Source organism: Danio rerio, chromosome 6 (assembly GCF_052040795.2).
Source record: "Danio rerio strain M-AB ecotype USA chromosome 6, GRCz13ab, whole genome shotgun sequence".
Lineage (NCBI taxonomy): Eukaryota > Metazoa > Chordata > Actinopteri > Cypriniformes > Danionidae > Danio > Danio rerio.
The window spans coordinates 51,957,878-51,980,000 of NC_141026.1; the positions used below are offsets into that span (position 1 = coordinate 51,957,878).

The 22,123-nt window shown below is 36.5% G+C and overlaps 1 protein-coding gene and 1 long non-coding RNA gene across 7 annotated transcripts in view; one reads left to right on the forward strand and one right to left on the reverse strand.

Moving 5' to 3' along the window:
- Nucleotides 1-22,123, forward strand: part of LOC147843665 (uncharacterized) — a 628,067-nt gene that overhangs the window by 416,468 nt on the left and 189,476 nt on the right. The gene's annotated exons all lie outside the window — the stretch shown is intronic.
- gnas (GNAS complex locus) overlaps nucleotides 1-22,123 on the reverse strand; it is a 55,361-nt gene that overhangs the window by 8,247 nt on the left and 24,991 nt on the right. For all 6 annotated transcript variants that reach the window (XR_015492792.1, XR_015492793.1, XR_015492794.1 and 3 more), the window contains 1 exon segment: nucleotides 22,100-22,123. This exon segment is cut by the window's right edge and continues 74 nt beyond it. Coding sequence is in view for 2 of the 6 variants with exons in the window: in NM_001442090.1 (NP_001429019.1) it covers nucleotides 22,100-22,123 (24 nt within the window). In the remaining 4 variants the exon portion in view is untranslated.

The following is a 22,123-nucleotide window of genomic DNA, read 5'->3' on the forward strand; positions in this document are numbered from 1 at the left end:
ATTAATAAATGCTGCACGTGTGTTGGTTATGATAAGTTCATGTTAGTAAATGCATTAACTAATGAACCTTATAGTAAAGTGTTACCAAATATATTATTTTTTTAATTTTAACATATTAAGGTTTTAGTTATGACACTTCCAAAATAATTCCACAGAAATCTGCAGATTTACCAAAATTCTCAGCAGAAATAGCAAAAAACGTCCGCAGATTCCATCTGGCCCTTCCTATATGCTATAAAACTGCAGGCTAACCATGCTTGTAACAACTTATATTTGATTTAGGCATGGGACGATAACCGTTTTCAAGGTATACCACGGTTTGAAAAAGTCAAGGTTTTAAATCTGCCAAAAATGTTCTGCTATACCATTCCTAAGGTATGTGCACATTTTTTTTAAATTTACGTTGTTTTTTGTAGTTTTTTAGTACAACAGTATCTCCAGGTGAAAAGATATCCAAAGATGCCGTTTTAAATAGTAAAGAAATCTGAGTTTTTGTTACTAATAAAGACAGCAGACGTCAGTAATTCATTTAGCTACTGTTCCAAAATATTTTAAATGTCTCAAAAATAAAATATATTGTGTTCAAAATTAAAAAAGCTTTTGTTTTTTTACGCAGACATTTTAAAAAGGATATATTTTAGAGCAGTTATCACAATACCGCAAAACCGTGATATTTTTTATCCAAGGTTATCATACTGTCAGAATCTTAAACCTGCCTAATTGACTGTAGCTTTAATTTAATTTGACTGTAATGCAATAATGTGCACCTTTTGTAAAGCTGCTTTGAAACAATAATTGTAAAAAGTGCTGTACAAATAAACTTGAATTGTTTTGAAACACGCAATAATACAAATATATTTAATTTAAATGATTTAGGAGAAGGAATAATAATATCTACAACCCAAAGTTCAGCCATTTCCGAACAAGCAACTTACATCTGGAAAGCAAGCACAAATAAAAAGCACCACAACATGACTTCTACATATATACAAACAATCCTATACTGTTGTGTTGGTGTCCATAGTGTGATAAGCTCATCCAACCTTTCATTTGAATCCGAAAAGCTTGAAAAACCCAGCACACTCTTTAATAAAGCTAAATCCTGCATTTACACAATGCCAACAAGCCTCAGCGAAAGTTTCACACACAAATTTTTCAAATGGCAGCTGACACAATCTGCAGCTGCGGCATCAGCCAGCAGGTGGCGCATGTTTGTGTTGCAGATCAAAGCAGGCAGGGTTCTGAGTCATAGTGATCAGAGAGCTCTCAGTCAGACGCTGCTCTAGTCAATGGATCGGCTCTAGTGGGAGGAAACAGAGGGGAAGAGAGGGCAAAACAGAGGGAGGGAGGGGGAATCAAGAAACGCTGTCTTAGTCGAGCTGCTATCTGACGAAACGGCTGCAAGATGGTGGTACGCCTCAAACTCGCCTCTTGGTTCTTCGCGCATGGAGATCTTAGAGACACACATCGGAAATAATCAAGCAAAAAAGCATAGATGATGGCAATCAATGCCCAAGCAAAACGCTTCTCATTCAGAATTGGCTCCTGATTTTTTTTTAAGAAACATCACAGAGGCTTGCATATTATTCAAATGAGGCCATATTTATTTTCCTAGCACACGCTGGCTACAGTTACATGGACATCGGTAATCTAATTATTTACCTTAATCTGAATAATAAAATATGATTAAGGTGTTACTTGAGAATATTTGTTAATAGCAGGAGTTACGATCTAAAAATAGCCCGCAATAGGTGAAGTCCGTGAAGTAGTCGGCTTTATTTTTTACAATAATTATAGATGTTTTAAGGCTGTGAAACCCTTCACTACACTCTTTTCCCAGATAGGCAATAACATTTTCACACTTTTCTCTTTTAAACACTCACGTTACTTCTACCTTCCTTTAGCATGTCCAGAAGTCCAACGTTTTGTGCGATTGTTAGCAGCTTACTTTGCCTTTTGGGTGCTACTGTGGGTGCCTTTGACGTGCAGAATGTTTGGTCAGCATTGTGAGGTTTGTTGGGGAGAAAACTTGCAAACATACAAGTCCAGCACTTCAGAGGCACACTGCTAGCAATCGGAGATTCATGTGAATTTGTAAACTGAACGCATTCTGTACTGTGCAGGAGACATGGAACGGAAGAGATTGATTGACAATAGTCTACAGCCAATCAGGACGCAGAACACAATGCGCTGTAGAAAAAAAACATGTCAAAGTGCACTAAAAAATCTGCGAGACTGAGGGACCACTGTACATAGTTTGATTAACGTCATTACGTCACCATTTGATGCTAGTTTTCTCCAGCGTTTCACGCAACAATTCATGTTGGTCATGGCACCGAACATGAAAAAATAATCATCTGTGATTTTCAGCTTTTCCATTTTCGTTTAACTGCAATTAATTTTACACTATATGTGCAAACAAACAAAAGCAGATACAAATTCAAGCAACAGGCAACTTGGGCCAATTCATTCACGTTTCATTCATGCCTCAGTGACAAACTCGGAGGTACTGAATAAGAGCATAGTCATCTTTTTTGCACTAAATATGAGCTCTTTTGCTTAAAGCCATTCTCATTTGTTCGTCATCAAACACCTGACAACTGCTGTGTGTGCATCCTGTCGCAAAATGTAGCGAGTAGTACTACAAAACGATAATAGTTTAAGGTGCTTACATGTCTGAACTGCAGTTCAATAATGCCACTAAATGTCTTAAATATTATTGTTGTTGATTATTACTTATATGATTATGACTTTAATTAGGAGTCCACCAAGTAAACAGCTATTTTTAGATTACCTTAATCTGACTAGAGTATTGTCTTAATTGTATTAAAATCAGAGTAATGGTGTCCATGTAAATCAGGGGTGTCCAAACTCGGTCCTAGAGGCTCCAACCCTAATCAAACACACCTGAACCAGCGAATCAAGCTCTTACTAGATATTAAAAACTTCCTGGCACGTGTGTTGAAGCAAGTTGGAGCTAAACTCTGCAGGACACCGGGACTCCAGGACCGAGTTTTGACACCCCTGATGTAAATGTACTCACTATTACTATTGTGGTGAATAATGAATTCTTGCAAGTTAATCCACTGAATTAAAAGGTAAATTTCGGAAATTTACAATCAAACTTGAGACCATTTGCTTCTTTGGAGTGGTGATACTTCTGTGATGATGTCAGTTCGACGGCTTAAGCCGCAATGTTATTATCCACCCCCTTCTTACTGTTAGTTTGCTACAAGGCAATGATGCGCAAGAAAGCCCCGCCCCCTACTCAGTATTCAATTTCAGTTGGAAGTGCATCAACATACTGAAATTAGTCTCAGCAACTTCCAGTTCACACAGACTTTAAAGTTGACAGATATAATATATAGTATTACCATCTTGCTTCTATACGATATTCTTGACTAGATGATGCTCTTAAAAAAAATAAATAAATAAAAAATGTAACATTTGTAGAATTGAATATTAAGACATTTCACAGTTTCAAACTTGTTCACTTAGTCCTACTAGGGTTGGGCGATGTCGACCAATTTGGCATCGTACGATGTCTAATATGAAACATCGCGATGGACAATGGCATCGTCGTCATTGGCGGAGGTGAATTAATAATTAATGAATTAATTATTTGTAGCCTACCGTTTCAACAACATGACCTGCATGGTGTCTGTTTTGCCCATAAACAAATCATAAATAAATAAAGTTACACACAAATAACCACCTGTCAATCACTTTTTCCGCACGACTCTGGCGTGAAAAGGTAGAGTGATCTGTGTCGTTTAATGGTGTCGACAAACTTGGTCGGTAAAAAAGGTGCAAGACCAACAGCAACCAACCAACAGTATCTGACGTTTTCACTAGAATTACTAAGTGCAAGTGTGAAAGCGAAAGATTGAAGCAGTGTTTTTGAAAGATTCAAAAGACAGAAGAGTCGTTAGATAGACAAGATTAATTAAATATCATGTTTAACTGCTTTAGTGAGACGCGATCCAGCGGTACATCCTTGATAAACTGTCCAACGTGCACTGCTCTCTGGAGCTCAGATAATCGCATTATAATGTGTGTGGCTGTGTCTGTGTGTGTGTGTGGTCACGGGATGTGTGTTTTCAGCGGATGGAAGGTTGTTCAGAAATGCTAGCTAAAACTGTGTGGATAATTTTTGTTCTAAAATGCCATTTTAACACGAAGACGTATTAGTGTAAAAGGGGCCTGATTGTGTGTTTTTCGCGAGCAGGTTTGTGAGGGGGGCGGGGCGGAGGATCGTGTTGTCTATCGGCCATCATCGATGGACGATGGCATTGTCTATCGGCCCAACCCGAACTCCTTCACAACATTTTTTATGCAAAAATAAAAAAAATGCTGCAAACTGTATAGTGAAATATGCTGGGTGCTGTACTATATTAAAGTAATCTATAAATAAACGTTTTAAGGGGTGGTCCACTATAATATCACATTTTAAACTTTAGTTGATGTGTAACGTAGCTGTGTGAACATAAAAAACATCTCTGAATGTAAGACGCTCAAAGTTCAATCCAAAGTGAAACATTGGCTTTTACAGAGTTAGCTTAACAAAGCCTACAGCGAACAGCGAAGTTTGTAGACTACAGAAAATACATCCAGGTTAGTGATGTCATTAACCCTTCAGATTACGCAGATTACACCCCGCGCAGGTAAGGGGCGTGGCCAGAGGCGCTGTAATGTTATAACAGTGATGCTTGTAATGTTGAGCTGATCTGCGAATCACAGCATATTATGTTAGCTGACCAATCAGAGCCTCTTGAGTATGGGTCTTCAGAGTTCGTTTTCATGTTAGCTGAGTAGCTGTATATAATCGAAGTAGGATATGTATAAAAAAAATAACAACGTGATTTTCTACAAATGAAACATGAGCACACATTGCATTGCACCCCATAAACGCATTCAAGCCTTAGAAATAAATTCTGGACCATCCCTTTTTGTTTTTATTTAATTATTTTAATTATTTGGCTAACAAAATTTTACATTCATAAATGTAAGTATACCAATAAGAAACCGAATTTTAAGGTGTTGATGACTGAATTATGCTTATACATTAGTAGTATCAGAGACTCTCTAAATAAGAAAGCCCTACACACTTTAAAACATTGTGAACTCTACAATGTATTTAATTATTACATACGTACATTTTGTATATTTGTATTTGATTCATGCTTACCCCCAGGCATGTATATTTTTTGTACTGATAAAATGTTATTATAAAAAAAAAGAAATAAAAAAAGAAATGAATTATATAATAAATGCTTATATTAAATGATTATGTATTATTATCTTAATGATATAATTGCACTTTTACTCATGTTATAAACATTTAAAGAGTGAATGTCAAAACTTGTTTTCATAATGGATTTATTTAAATATTGAAGCAGGTTAAGAAACTATAATCTGAAACATATTCAGCAAAATATTCCTTTCTAGAGTTATACAACAGCCAATTAACTGCACAAGTTTATGATCAGTAAATGCAACATTGTAGGATGTTGTGCAAAAGCAGCTCATTTACATCTTTCCATTTATGAAACACTGATTTAGCCATAACAAATGATACATTTTGAGGTGTGCGCTATCACAGTTTGTTGCAAGACAAAATTAAATGACTACATTAACCTTAAATAACTGTAAATTGTATATATTGTTAAATCTGCATGCTGTACCTGCACAGTCAGGTTATTAGTATTTATTTATTTTTTAAATCTACATCTCACACATCTACTGTAAATCATTTGTGCACAGGGCGTTAAAGACTATGTTTAATGGCAAGAACAAAACTACAGAAGACGTTGTTACAACAGCTGTGGGTAAATGAAAATCTGTTAAGGGCAAGTAAATGAAGTCGATTTTCAGTTTTAGGTGAACTATCCATTTAAATCATGTTACAGTTTCTATTTGTTTGTATGAAGCACCCCCAACCCAAAACATCTTCCCACACCCCTGCACCGTCAGCTACAGCAATCAGTCACAGCACATTAAATAGCAACAAAATGTTTTTCTAATTATTATTATTATTCCAATATAATAAAGCTTATTGCAATGCTTTATTGGATGAATAAAGATGAAAGGCATGCTACATATAATGCTTCATTAAGGTATTTCCACACAATAAATGAAAACAGGATAGATTAAGAGATTTAACAATCAGTATCAGCTCATCAAAATGAGAACTGATTAATATCAAGAGATTGATTTGTTTAAATAAGAAATAACAGGGCTGGGTGATTTGGCCTAAATTCAAAATCTCAACATTTCAACTCAGTTACGATTAATGAACGATTATTTTATTTATTTATTGAATTTTCATTGATCACTGACAAGTTTTGTACAGTAAATACGCTTACATATTACAAGTGAGAGATTTCTGAAGGGAGGGTGCGTTACTTTAAAATATAGTAATATAATATGTTAATTTAGGATTATTTATTGAACATCAACGTTGAACACATGTATAAATAAGTTATTTTCAATGTTTTTCATAGTAAAAGTAGAAAATAAGCAGTGTCTCTTCTAAATAAAATACCTCTTGCATCTTCGGTAAACAAATATTTTACTGTAATGAAAAACATGCGAAAAAATGCTAGAAAAATGCTCTCAAAAATGGGTCCATCATTGTACCCAGCGCTTAATTTGTGAATTTTGAAGTCTCAGAACAGATTGGGGTAACGGAAACGGCATGCTACCCGAGGCTGAATCCGGAGATCCGGTGTGTTCTGGCACAAATTAAGCCCTGGTCGTACTTGACCAGAAATCAGATGTGGCTGCAAAGTGGCCGCAGAAGTAGAAATCAGCCTTTAACAGTGTGGGGTCACGTGACATGTAGCTAAGGTAATTAAACAAATCGTTATGGAAAACTTAGATTGAATTTAGGTTGTGAATGTCGATTTCCAATACTTTGATTAATCGCCCAGCCCTACTAAATGATATAAATAATAATAATAAAGTACATACAGGTTAGATAGATAGATAAATTCGACCCCCAGACGATCTTAATCCAGCATTTCTACGATTCTGCCAATCATATTTTCAAGTTCAGCAAAGAGAAGCAAAGGCGGCTGCACGAATCTTTTCATTCTTTCATATACATTGCTCTGCGACATGGACACCTCCAAATGATGTTGAAAGAGTCACATACTGTATTTATAAGGTATAATTCACCTAAAAATGTCATTTTTGTCTTCATATAATGATGTATTCGCGGCTGGGAAATCACACTGAGTTACTGACTGTGAGCTGTAGTGCGGGCGCGCGCCCTACTGAATGATAGACGTGCGCGCGCCTCCTTTAGTGAACAGAACCTGCTGTGAGTAACGGGTAATAAAGTTATAAATAATATTGAGTTTGTGGCACAGAGGGATCATTTGGGTGCCGCGCGTGAAGTATGAACAGCACTTGAAACTGACACAGTGGAAATGAAACTGAAAGCGAGCACATCATTTAATAATCATCGCATTTTAGAGATATGACTGTGACGAGCATTTGATGTTTTTTCTTTCATAGTGAACACAGTTGTGCATGAAAATAAATGTTTACAGTGTCAGTATAACTACTCTAGCCTATATAATGTTGATTTTACCAGTGAATTAAATGGTCTAATAATGTTGTCAATGATTGCAAGCATAGGCCTATATCTCAAACTAAATTTAACATCATAATTATTATAAGTAGAATAGAACTATTTATAGAAACCAGTAGACTTACACATTATATTATTTTTTTACCATACGTTTGAGAAAAAAAACAATAATATTAACCTTTATTTTACATCTACAGAATCGTGAGAAAATCGTGATTTCAACAAAAAAAAACATCGCGATTCTCATTTTAGCCAGAATCTTGCAGCTCTGAAAGATAGATAGATAGATAGATAGATAGATAGATAGATAGATAGATAGATAGATAGATAGATAGATAGATAGATAGATAGATAGATAGATAGATAGATAGATAGATAGATAGATAGATAGATAGATAGACAAATAGATAGATAGACAAATAAATAGACACACAGACAGACAGACAGACCGATAGATGGATGGATGGATGGACGGACGGACGGACGGACGGACAGACAGACGGACAGACGGACAGATGGATAGATAGATAGATAGATAGATAGATAGATAGATAGATAGATAGATAGATAGATAGACAAATAGATAGACAAATAGATAGATAGACAAATAAATAGACACACAGACAGACAGACAGACAGACAGACAGACAGACAGACCAATAGATAGATAGATAGATAGATAGATAGATAGATAGATAGATAGATAGATAGATAGATAGATAGATAGATAGATAGATAGACAGACAGACAAATAGATAGATAGACAAATAAATAGACAGACAGACAGACAGACAGACAGATAGATGGATAAAAAGAACAATGGATGGAAAGACAGAAGATAGACAGACAGATAGACAGACAGACAAACAGATAGACAGACAGACAGACAGACAGACAGACAGACAGACAGACAGACAGACAGACAGACAGATAGATAGATAGATAGACAGATAGACAGATAGACAGACAAATAGACAGACAGACAGACAGACAGACAGATAGATAGATAGATAAATATAGAGAGATAGACAGACAGACAAATAGACAGACAGATAGATAGACAGACAGACAAATAGACAGACAGATAGATAGAACAATGGATGGAAAGACAGACAGACAGACAGACAGACAGACAGACAGACAGACAGACAGACAGACAGACAGACAGACAGACAGACAGACAGACAGACAGACAGATAGATAGATAGATAGATAGATAGATAGATAGATAGATAGATAGATAGATAGATAGATAATGTAAATGATAATGTTTTTATTTATAACTAATGACTCATTAACTTAATCTGCTTTTGCAAAAGTACTAAATGAATCATTAAGGAACTTAATTAGAATCATTAAAATTCCTCATAATTGGCTGTGAAAGACGAACGCCTCAAATCAAAGCATGAGGGAATCAGAGAGAAAGCGAGAAAAATCTGCAGGCCGGACGCGCATGTGCATCCCCCCATCCAAGTCCAACAGGAATGTGACATGCAGGGTTGAAATGTGACAGCAAGGCTGTAGGTCCCACACACGGACTGCACTAGTTTGTGTGTGTGTGTGTGTACGCACACATGAATGCAACACACACAGCAGGCCCTACAAATGAAAGTGTGGCACGTCACATGGAAGATCAGGCATGAACAGAAATAAAAAGCAGCAAATAATGAAAGACAGACAGGATAAAACGCAGACAGGCAGGCAAATGAGGGAGGCTAGAACAGACAGTTGTGTTGTGACCGCAGCCGTTGTCTAACACCATATCTCAATTATTGCCTTTCTTCCTATTAATAGCACAATTCCAACAATAGCTCAGCCCGCTGGTCAGACATAATACAACTCATGCCCCTCTGGGTACAAGTTGAGCACACATACAGCCTCTGCTGTCGTAATGCCAAGCAGAAGAGACAGCTATAGCTGCAGCCGAGTATATTTAGGCCTGCATTCCAAATCCAGCCTCAGCTCAAGCGGAATTCTACAATCGAAACGGCCGCACGGCAGGAAGTTCGGGAAATTCTAGTTGCGTGCCGACGGCTGCCAACAGTTGCAGCAATTCAGTGTATAGCACGAGCTGTGAAAGTAGACGTTAGTGCATATGTATCATTGCATATGCTTTTAACAAACAGTGCAGATACCATTAGGCAGTAACTTCAATAAAAAAAAAAAAGTTAAAACACTTTAAGCAGTAAATGGATGGTCTGGCCACACACACACACACACACACACACACACAAAACGCATCACATGAGTCATATGACTTGGCCCACACAGAATTTCTGTTCAGCTCCCTTTATTTATTACATAAAAAAGTATGCAGCTCGCTCACAATTAAAGCAAGTAAACTGTTAATTGTAATGATATACCAAGTACATGGTATAATAATTTACATTTGTGTTATACTCCATACTGAAAAAAACAGCTTAAACAAGCCTAGGCTGGTTGGCTGGTTTTAGCTGGTCGACCAGGCTGGTTTTAGAGGGGTTTTGGCCATTTCCAGCCTGGTCTTAGCTGGTCAGGCTGGGAGATGACCAGTTAAAACCAGCTTGACCAGCCTAGCCAGGCTGGGAGCCCAGCCAAAACCAGCTATGTCCAGCTTAAACCAGGCTTGTCAAGCTAATTTTTTTTGTACACGAGTACGATTTGACTTCCTTGAAAACTGTCAAATAGAGCTATCCAAATCATCTTGTGAAACTGTATACATATCACAGAAAAATAAAATACCGCAATATCAGATTTTTCCAATATTGTGCAGCCCTAGTCTTAAATATTATATTTTTGGTGCACTGTTGTGTTAAGTGTCACAGAGCTGACAAACACTATGCAAAACAATCCAGCTTTACTGATATTTATAATCCAGTCTAATGGTTTATAATTATGCATTTCACAATCTTTACTGCATGTACATGTTAGGATGAAGTAATTCCTTCACAAAAAAAATCCAAACAAACATTTTCAAGTTTTATATATAAAGCAGAATAATTATAAACATGTACTTGTTGGTAAAAAAAAAAACTACAGCAGAGTACTAAAAAGCAAAAACAGTTAAGAAAATAATAAATAATATAATACTTCAAAATACATAGTTTTGTTAACACTACGTCTCTTAAACACACACATTTAAATGATCATATTGCTTTAAGTATTTGATTTTTTTTTTTTCTTTTATAGTGAGCACAAAGTGCTGTGCATGAAAATAAATGTTATACGGTGTCTGTACAACTACTCTAGCCTAGATGTTGAATATATTGCAAGAGGGAATCTGATAATGACAAATGTCTGATATTACCAGTGAAAAAAATGGTGTAATAATGCTGTCAATGAACATTAATTCAACTTTAGAATTATGAATAGTTGTATTCTGATAATCACTTTACTGTGCGGTAATGACCAGGACAAATTTAAAGTCCACCATTTAAAGTCTATACAAAAGTTAGCATTTTAACCAACACAGAAGCCTAATATTATTAATATATATATATATATATATATATATATATATATATATATATATATATATATATATATATATATATACATATATATACATATATATACATATATACACACACACACACACACACACACACACACACACACACACACACACATATATATATATATATATACACACACACACACACATACACACACACACATATATATATATATATATATATATATATACACACACACACACACACACACACACACACACACACACACACACATATATGTATATATATATATATATATATATATATATATATACACACACACACACACACACACAATATAATATGTATTGTAGTTTTATCTTATGTTTGAGTAATAACAATAATAATAGCCTACTGATATGAACTTTTATTTTACATCTACAGAATCATGAGAAAATCTTGATCTTGATTTTAAGCAAAACAAAAAAAACGTGATTCTCATCGTTACGGCCAGACGGAATCTGCGGACGTTATTTGCATTTTCTGCAGAGAATTTTGGTAAAAGTCTCGTGGATTTCTGCTGAATTATTTTGGCAGCATCATAATTAAAACCTTAACATATGAAACAAAAAAATAATATCTTTTTAACTTTTATTTAATGTTTAAAACGCAAATCCAATTAGATTCACTACATTTGGTAAATAAAGCAAGCTTGTCATATAATATATCTAGTAAAAGACAGAAAATATTACTGTACAAACTGCATTGTACATAAATCAGATGCACATTTTCATATTACTGAAATTAATTAAAAAAGTGAATAAATATAGATTTACACACATTTACTCAAGTAAATAAACAAAATTAATGAGGGGCTAAAAATCTGCGTGCGCAGATTCTGGGTGGGCCTACTCATTGTGTAGCCCTACGTACTAATATGTTAAGAGCAAATGTTTTCATGTTAACCAAAGTGAAAAGGAGATAACCTCATTTTGAAGAATGTTTTATTCTTATTATTATCATTATTAAGAGTTTATGTAAAATGAAAGCTAGGAAAAATACGCAAAGAGAAAAATCTCTTGATAGAGAGTAGAGTGAGCTGTTGTGCTGATGGTGTATTAGCATGGAAAAGCTGATAATATCCTCATCGCTTACTAATCTGGTTAATGTTACAGCTCATCTAGTTAACAGCAGAGTATTAAGAGTGTGGATTAGGCAGCTTCCGGGGGCCAATACGACAAACACTGTTTAGACTCGAACAGCGAATGGTGTGTGTGTGTGTGTGTGTGTGTGTGTGTGCGTGGCACGATATGGTACAGAGCCCAACAAGCCTTTCTGAAACAACAGTGGCATTCAACACCAAATGTTTCACGGTTAAAATAAATACATCACATTAGTTTAATTCTTTTATTGTTGAATCTCATTTAAAAACATTTAAATAATATATAATTCGTATGTTAGTTGGTTTCAGAGTTCAGCATTATATGAAACGCAGCCCACAAAAACAGCTAGCTATACTTATCTCAGGAAATATGCTAATATCGGTGACAACGGTGAATTAATCGATAGCCTCCACTGCATTTTCTCTGCCTTACACACACACACACACACACACACACACACACACACACACACACACTTCTGTAAGTTTGCAACAGCAGAGTAAGAGAGCAGCAAAAAAAGCAGGAGAGAGGGAGCGGTGGAAGAGAAAGAAAAGAGAGAAGGCTGTGTCTGACATTACAGCGGCGCTCCAAAAATAGCTCCCTGGCGCCCTGGCCTCCAGCTCGGTTGTCATAGCGACAGAACCACAGGCGCTATAAATAGACTATCAGCTCCAAATCTTGTGTGACTGGAGAGAGGCCAGAGAGAGGGAGAGACAGACAGAAAGAGTGAAGCGAAAAAGAAAGACACAGGGAGTGGAGCGAGGGAAAGGACGGGAGGAGGGAAAGGTGGAGAAGGGCCAGTCAGAAAGCAAAAAAAAGAGAGAAAAAAAACAGGTCTGGTTTCGCAAAAGAGGGATAGAGGAAGAAAAGAGAGAAAGACCGAAAGAAACATGGCGGGTGGTTTAGAATTGTGTTTTTCTCTCCATGCACTGGGCTTATGTTGAGGAACTGCGGACAATCCTCCTGAATGCAACGTTTATCTGCTTTGCAAACATACAGAAAGCTTGTGGAAAATAGCTTTGTTTATGCTCTCTTTTAAAATAAACAACCTTCATGAAATATAATATTTTCCTGTGAAACATGCAGGTGAGAATGCAACATTTCTGGAAAATAGAAAGCTCATAGAAATAAATGGTAAATCTTTTGCTTTCTCTGAAACACGGAGACATAGTTAAACATTTCTTTGCATATATTTCCACTAAGTGGTACGGTACGGTATGGTACGCTTTTATGTGCATTTCCACTGTCAAAAGGTACCTAAAAGTGAACCGTACAATATACGGATGGGTATCGTTTAGGTTTTAATGGTATTACTACTTTTATCGATACCACTTATAGGTTTGGTAATTTAACGGTTGTCTTATCTGTACTTTTTGTAGAGTTTTTCATTTTATTTTTTTTTTATAAAAAACAAAACAAAACAAATTGAACAGAATTAACAACACTCAGTTTTATTATTATGTCTATAAATGTAACATAAAAGTAAACCAATAATTGTACAACAAATAAATATTTATTTTCGTGTAAAAGAATGTACAATGGTTTGAAGAAAAAATGACTCGACATGTTTGCCTTTTCTGGCAGAAGTCAGGATCTTCCTTGGTTTATTGTGCTCCCTGCAGTTGAAAATACCCTGCAAAATGCAGTTAAACGAGATCATGTTCATGATCTTTCATTAACGCATTCACATAAATGAGTTAACAGTGTTTTGGGTATTTACTGTGTTTTTAATACAGTTTTGGAGCATCTTGCAATGTAAAAACAAGCAGTTTTTTAATCTAATTTCTTAATAATAGTTTATTATTAGGCTATTAATAGGCTATACTTGTAAATACAGCTGATGTAAAAGCATTTTTAATGTTTGAGATTTATTTAGGCTACTGCAGAAAAAAGACTGTTTTCCTTGTAACTGAATGTGTGTGTTTATTCAACTATTAATGTTATACTAATTTAGGTGATTGACTGCTGGCATAACAATGTGGATGATGTAACGTTACCTAGGCAGTCAAAAACTTTTCTTTACTTTTCATTGCAGTTAAAGCACTTTTAAAAGATGCTATAACTTCGCTTATACAAGAAAACAACTTTTTGCGTTTGTTGCAACGGGCATTGTTGTTGTTCATTCAGGAAATACAACCAGTTTGGTTCTCTCTGCCACTCCGCAAGCTTACAAGCTGTGTGTGTGAGCATGTCTGAGTTGCGAGTTATGTGTGTGCACTTAGCGCGAACCTCCACTGAGCGCGCGCGAACAGCCGAGAACTGTGAAGGCTTTTATTCTTGACATGCTTGCCGGAAATACAAGCATTTCTCATGTGATTTTGCCTACCGTGCAGACGAAGATCAAATATGGCAAATTAGAAAAGGTTGGTCAGTTAAATTAAGCAACTGTGGGTAATGTTTATTTAGCAATATTTCTACAGTACCGATAGCAGAACCGTTAACGTCAGAGCTTAGATACTTCGGCCTTTTATAATGTAGCGAGTTTCGGTGCCCATCCCTAGTACCAAACCAATTTTTGAGTACCTAGCACAACAAAAGTGTACCAAAAGGCAGAGCCAGGCATGCAACTGAACGCTATTGGTTTACAGAGATACGTCACCTGCTCGTGCACAAGCAGAAGAATGAAAACAAAGGAAGCGCCATTTTTAAATATACATCCGAGACATTACATTATAAAAATATATACATAACAAATCTTGTCGTCGTCTTGATGAACAGCAACAAAGCAAAGAAGAAGAGCAGAATCTACCCTGTGCACTGTAGTTGTTTACAAGGCCTTCTAAAGCTCGGATTCATTTTCTGGCATCTATATTTGAAATAACAAGCTTTGAGCTGATGATTATAACGTGCGCGTGATTATTGAAGAGCTTTTGACATCGGATCCTTTCAGAAATAGATAAACACGAAAGTGAGGAGCAAAAAAACAAAGGAGAAGCCGGGAAAAAAAGCAGCAAATGATTCTCTCAGCAACCTAAACCATGAACAAACTGCCATGTTTAACTATTATCATCGCATTTTGGACTATTATGAACTCAGAATGACGGAAATACTTTTTAACAAGAGGTTACATGTATATACAGTTAAAGTCAGAATTATTAGCCCCCCTTCGATTTTATTTATTTTTGTTATATTTCCCAAATGATGTTTAACAGGGCAAAGAAATTTTCACAGTATGTCTGATTATATTTTTTTCTTCTGGAAAAAGTCTTATTTGTTTTATTTCCTCTAGAATAAAAGTAGTTATTAATTTTTTAAACAACACTTTAAGGTCAAAATTATTAGCCCCTTTAAGCTACATTTTTTTCAATAGTCTACAGAACAACCCACCATTATACAATAACTTACATAATTACCCTAACCTGCGTGGTTAACCTAATTAACCTAATTAAGCCTTTAAATGTTACTTTAAGCTGTATAGAAGAAATTATTGAAAAATATCTAGTCAAATATTATTTACCTGGGGGGCTAATAAAGCTTCTGAAGCAGCAGGCGCCAAAATCCCACTTGCCATCGCTTTTCTGTTTGTTTTCTTTATTTTTTCTTATTGTGGGTGTAGTTTGGTTGTGCAATTCTGATTGTGCAGAACGAAAGTGTGTTTACTCAATTGGCTAGTAAGATTGTCACACACTAATTTGCTTGCGTCAGGGGAAATTATATAATAAATAATATCTACTTTATATTGCAGCCTCTTGCAATTAACTAATCCCAACGCTTTAAATTGTGATTCGATTTTGATTAATTGCACAGCCCTAATCTCAATCCACTGGATTTACGCTTACGAAATGTAAACAAAAACTAGAACACAAAGCTTCTCTGATTTATGAAACTACTGGGAGCTTGTAGATTATTTTGTCTGATTGTGGGTATTTCATACAATCACAATTATTTGAGATAACTGCGATATTGGTGCAGTTTCAATTTTAGTCACATTTTGACACTGAAATTAGGGAAATTTTAGCAAACAAACAATTGGCAATTAAGAAATAGTGTGCAACGATTGCTAAATGGTTTTACTGCTACCTCTAAAAAAATCCAAAATATTATTACATAACTATAAGATTACATTATTATAAGATAAATAAATATTTCTGCTGAATAAATAAATGTTAATTTACAGTTAAAATCTACTTTTAAAATATATTTAAGGTGCTGCAGAAAAAAGTATAGGATTATTTAACAATGCCTAAAAAAAAGTAAAAAGTTTAGTTTTGGTAGGCTTCATTGTGAATTTGAAGTGGACAAAGACAAAAATATTTGTTAAAATTTAAGCTTCACAGTATTTTGCTAAATTTGCATCCACTTTTGAAATATTTTTACAGTATTACAGAAAATAAAAAAAACATACCGGTGACTATTTAATGTTTACAAGAAAATAAATTACAGAAAAATAAGTTAGGCATACAATGTCAAACAGGCCAGATCATTCATCAGAACAGTTTATTTTGAATACCATTATATATTATTAATTATCATCAACACAATCATAAAATTCATGGTCATGACATGCCTAGCTAACACTTTAATAAGGGTTTTTACAGGTTTCATCAAGTCAAATTTAAGACCTTTTTAAGACCATTATGAATGTAATTTCAGACTTACGGCTAAATGCTAAGGATTTTATTCTAATGGCCAGTTAAAACATAAAAAAAAACATTAAAAACAAGTGTTATTATAAGAAAGATCATTAAACCCTGTGTTTACAAAAAGAAATATAGAGTTGGTAAATAGAGTTAATAAGTAAACATGTCAAAACTTTTATAGAGATAGAGTGATTGAATGGGTGTTGGCCCGATTGGGTAGCTTTACATGGACAGCAATATTTCAGTCAATTTAAGACTTTTTAAGACCCTGCAGATGCTATGTTTATGATCACTTTTTAATTGTATTATTATTTACAATTTCCAAACTTTTTCATTCATACAATTATTTACTATTGGTTTAATTTTTTGTGAAAGTCCTAAAGCATAACTGTCAGGAGAATGTGAACTAGTATTTCACTGGTTTACAAAAATACAGAAGAAAATACTGCCAGTGTTTTACACATTTGTCTATTAACTGTATGGTAAAGAAAAATGTCTTTTGTCTCTAGTCAAACATCTTTTGCACACCTGAATGGTAGCAGGCAGGTGCGTTGGACAGAGGACATAATGCATAAGAGAAAAAAAAAAACTGCATACTGCTGTATTGTGCGAGAAATCCAATATTTACTGAGATAGCAACGTTTCAGTCATGAGACCTTTGTCAGGAATTTTTTAAAATCATGCACTTGATTTGCATTTGCAAAAAGGGAGGAACACAGCATTTCTCTGTTTTATGGAAATATAGAGAGCTCACAGATAACATCAAAGAAGCATTTCTTCTTTTTTTCCATAGTGGATTTCCGCAAAAAAAAAAAAAAAAGAAATACACCGACTACGTTTACATGAACAACAGTAATCAAATTATTTGCCTTAATCCGACTAAGACAATACTATGATTAAGGTGTTTACATGAGTTACTTTTTCCTTTCATGATCCAGTTTTACATGTTATAGCACATAATTCAATTAACATCATTGCATCACCGCGATATCCACATTTCCTCTGGATTTTCATGCCATTTCTGGTGTTTCGCTTTTAATTTGTCGACTTTAACTGCAGTTTGGCACTTTCACTTTCATTCAGGAACATTTGATGCATGCCCCCTGTTAGGGCTGTGCGATTCAGGGAAAATATCTAATTGCACTTTTTCTGACAGATATTGCGAATTTCGATTTGATTTGCGATTTCATTTTGTAGTCAAGCTTCAGCTCAATAATCTGTATCGCACTTTCTTACTGCTAAAATGAAGCGAGTGGAACTGAAAATATTTCAACTTATATTAGCAAACAACTCTGAAATTGTATTTTGCTGTTGCTTGCTATTAGATTGAGTGTCAGTGGCAATACTTTTCATTGACTTTTTAGCAAGACTTCTTATATAGCTACCTGTGGTGCTTTTTTAAGGTGCTGGTTGTCGTATTTGCTCTTGTTGTGGCAACAATTCTACGACAGCTGTTACAAATGACCTGGGTTTTGTTTCGTGTCTGTGACTTTAAAATCAAGAGAATCCCATATTACCGACATGCTGTTTTTCTTAGGTATTACTTAGTCTATTAATGCTTCTGAAGCGGCAGATGCCATTATCCCACTCGTTCGGACTTTCCTGTTTGTTTGTTTTTTATTGTTGATCTTCTGCATAGTTTAGTTGTGTAATTCTGATGGGGCAGAACAAAAGTGTGCACACTCAATTGGCTAGTAAGGGTGCTTTCACACCTGTGAATCGATTCAGTTGCTCCGAAGCAGGGATTAAAATTGTTAAATTGTTGCTCTTTTGCTCTTGGTGCGGTTCGCTTTCACACGGCAAAGGATCTAAATGGACCAAAATAGCTAAAAAGAAAGTCATGTGAGTAAACTCTCCTCACATTGTTTGGAATTTCACGGTTTATTTTGCAGTCCCGCTCAGCTGTCACAGGGTGCACGCGACATGTCTGAAGAGCGAAGAGGGATGCTGGCGTGAGGAGGGTGCGCGACATATTTGAAGACCAGGAGGGAGTCGCACGATTTCCAGGAAATTATCACTCGTTTGCGAGCATGCGGGAGTCTCTGTGCATTTGCAGGAGACTAAGGGAACTTCGGGATACTTGGGATGTCTAGACTGACCTCCCGCCCTACTCATAATTCTCTCTTCATATAGTCGTATGCCTATTACATATCCATAAAACACTGTGATATAGCAAAGCTCGGATCATATGGCTTTTTCAACACAATTGATCCGCTTTAGAGTTTGTTTAAACCGAGCCGAGACCACCTCACTCAGGCGATATCAGACCGATTGTTGTGGCGCGGATCCGAGTGCGATTACTGGATTCACATATGCCAAACGAACTGCGCTAACTGGGCAAACGAGACAAGTTCTGAAACAAAAGTCTAGTTGTGAAAGCACCCCAAGCCTGTCACACAGACGGCAGACACGCATTTGCTCCGGGTGAGAAAGTTAAATAATATGTTTCATATTGCAGCCTCTTGCGATTACATTGCGATTAGATTTCGATTAGTCACACAGCCCTACCCCCATAACAAACAAGATATTGAATGAGAGTGTGAACTGCTGGAAGAGTGTTGTTTTAATGGAATGTTATACCGCACGCCGTATGGGGGAAAAAACGCATTTTGCAATGCAGGTGTCTGAGGTTCTTCACTGACTCGATAGGTGCAGAGAATTGTGTCAAACAGCCGTGTGTGTACAGACTATCCTGCTGCAAAATGCGGTGAAAATCCTACATGCAGGTAATAGTTTGATTGAGGTGTTTACATGTCTGTACTCCAATAATGCGACGATGAAATCGGCATACTCCACAAGTTGTAATTTGAGTTTTGTTTAATTCAAGCGGCAATCTCCCGCTCTCCCTTGTGAAGCAAATACAGAAGTAACTGAAACTGCAATTCATCGAAATTCCACTAGTCACCTGTCAGTGTTATTTTCATTCTCTGATCTTCAGCGCTTCACATTTTTGCGGTTGTAGCTCCTGTCGTCTGAAGGCAGAAGGAATTGACTGAGTGATTGACGGCTGATATTAACCAATCATTCGCGCTCAGTTAGACCAGTGGGCCAATAAGAAGACCACAAAGGCAGGGCAAGCATTGCGGCCATTTTTTCTTCAGCAAGTTCACATAACAACTGTTCATCTGTTCCTGAGTGCTGCATTTGGCGTTTTTAGGTGCAAAGATGCATTCTGCACAAATGTCTCCTAAAGCCGCGCACGCGGTGAGGGTTTTGCAGTGAAAACAATGAAAATGTATGCACTACAGTGAACTCCAACCGAACTCTCATCTCCTCCACCAGCTGTGGGAAAAGCCATTAGAACGACACATCACTGTGCCTATTCATGCCAGAGTCCCGCGGAAAAAAAGTGATTGACAGGTGGTCATTTGTTTGCAACTCTATTTATTTATGGTTTGTCATGAGTAAAGCAAAGACCATGTGGGTCAGGTAGAGAAAACGGTAGGCTACAATTAACTAAATCATTATGAATTAATTGATATTTAACAACCACCCCTGCCTATGACAACGAAGGCATCGTCCATTGCGATGTTTCACATTAGACATTGTACGATGCCAAATTGGTCAACATCGCCCAACCCTACTGACTAACATCTAGCAGCTAAATGTGTCTGGAAATAAATTCACAGGCTTTCATTCTCAAAAACTGAGTGGACGTGAATGTTCTGACTGACTAAAGTAGACGTCTTACGTCAGCACGTTTTAGATATGAACGCGCTTCTTCCGGCGATCTTCCTTCTGCGTTCACACAGCACAGCATTCCGGCAAATTACCGGTAATGTTACAACTTCTCTTTCTGGAAAATAGCCGGACTGAATTTACCGGTATTTTCAAAAAGGGCCTGTTCACACACACAGACCTGTATGTGTGAAAGGGGCTACTGTGTTCTTTGACAGAGTATACTTGCATTATGATGCTATTATATTGTCATTCTGGCATTATAAAGTGAGTGGCATAAAATAAAAATAATATCATTTATGAACTTATATTTTGGTGCACTATATCGTACAAAGAAAAATAGATATCGTGACAGGCCTACTCTTAATCAGTGTATTGTCTTAATCACATTAGAATCAGATTATTGGTGTTCATGTAAACACTCAATGTTTATTTAGTTTATGAAAATAACTCGTCTCACAAAACAACAGAACATATTGCTTTATAATTACACATGCTTGCCATAAAAACACCGCAGCCCCAAACAAATGCTTTCTCTTCTAAGATTTACAACAAATACAGAAGATTTGCTTTGATTTCATCAGTGTAATCTTTAATAATCTTCAATTTCCAATGGAAACAGTATAACCCTGATCAAACTATTGTCATTGCTTTTTTTTTTTAGATCTCAGCCATTTTCTGGTACTGCAGTGACGCTACCAGCAGATGTAGGAAGAACTAGTCAGGAGAGGGAAAAAAAAACATGCAGGATGAACAAAAACAAATAGAGATGCGTTGTTGCGTACTCATTTTAGTGTTCGTCTCGGCATCTATGACAGCATTATTGAGCCCACAATACCGCTGCAGCTCCGACGTACAAAGAAACCCAGATGAATGAAAGCGAATACACACGCACACGTACAATATGGACACCTGGCCATGTGACAGGAAGAGCCTTGATAACACTCAGACAGAAAAATGAGCTCATAACAGGATTAGCAATTGACGACGCACGGTTCTTGTCGAACGCGTGTATGTGCGTGTGCGCGCTTGAAAAAGCACCGTCATTCTCCTCCGTCCCTCTTCGCAGGCTGGGAGTTGCCCTGCAAATCCTCCAAAGTGTCCACCATTATCACTTCAAGCTCATTTCTTTTTCTTTAAAAGGCAGATGCATTATTTGCGATACTTGCGGATCGCCTCTCTCTCTGATACAGTCTACTTCTGCTGCGAGTGAGTGAACCAGCGAGTTAAAAATAGCTCTCTCTCTCTCTCTCCGCTCTACGTTTACATAAGCGTGCAGCGGGGAGCAGTGGAGGGGGGCCACTTCCGGTCTAAACGGCTCAGGCCAGCGTCTGATCCACAACAACCACCAGTGGCTGTGGGAGAAGACAGGACACACACATATACTGCACAACCTTTCCCCGTATAGTCAACATGAAGCGTCTAGCACTAGCTCATCGCATTTCTGATTTCCCTCTCAATTGTGTGCATAAATCAGTCTGAAACATGCAGTGTGCTGGGAATGTCACACAAAAACAGCTTCAGCCCGAGAGCAACCAATCTGACCAACTGTTACAAGAAGATTCCAATGTTACTGAAATTGCCTGTATTAGCAAAACACTGCACAGTTAAGGTAAATCCAGCATTCAGAATGAACAGAATACTCACTACTGCGCGCAGTCGATCAGTTGA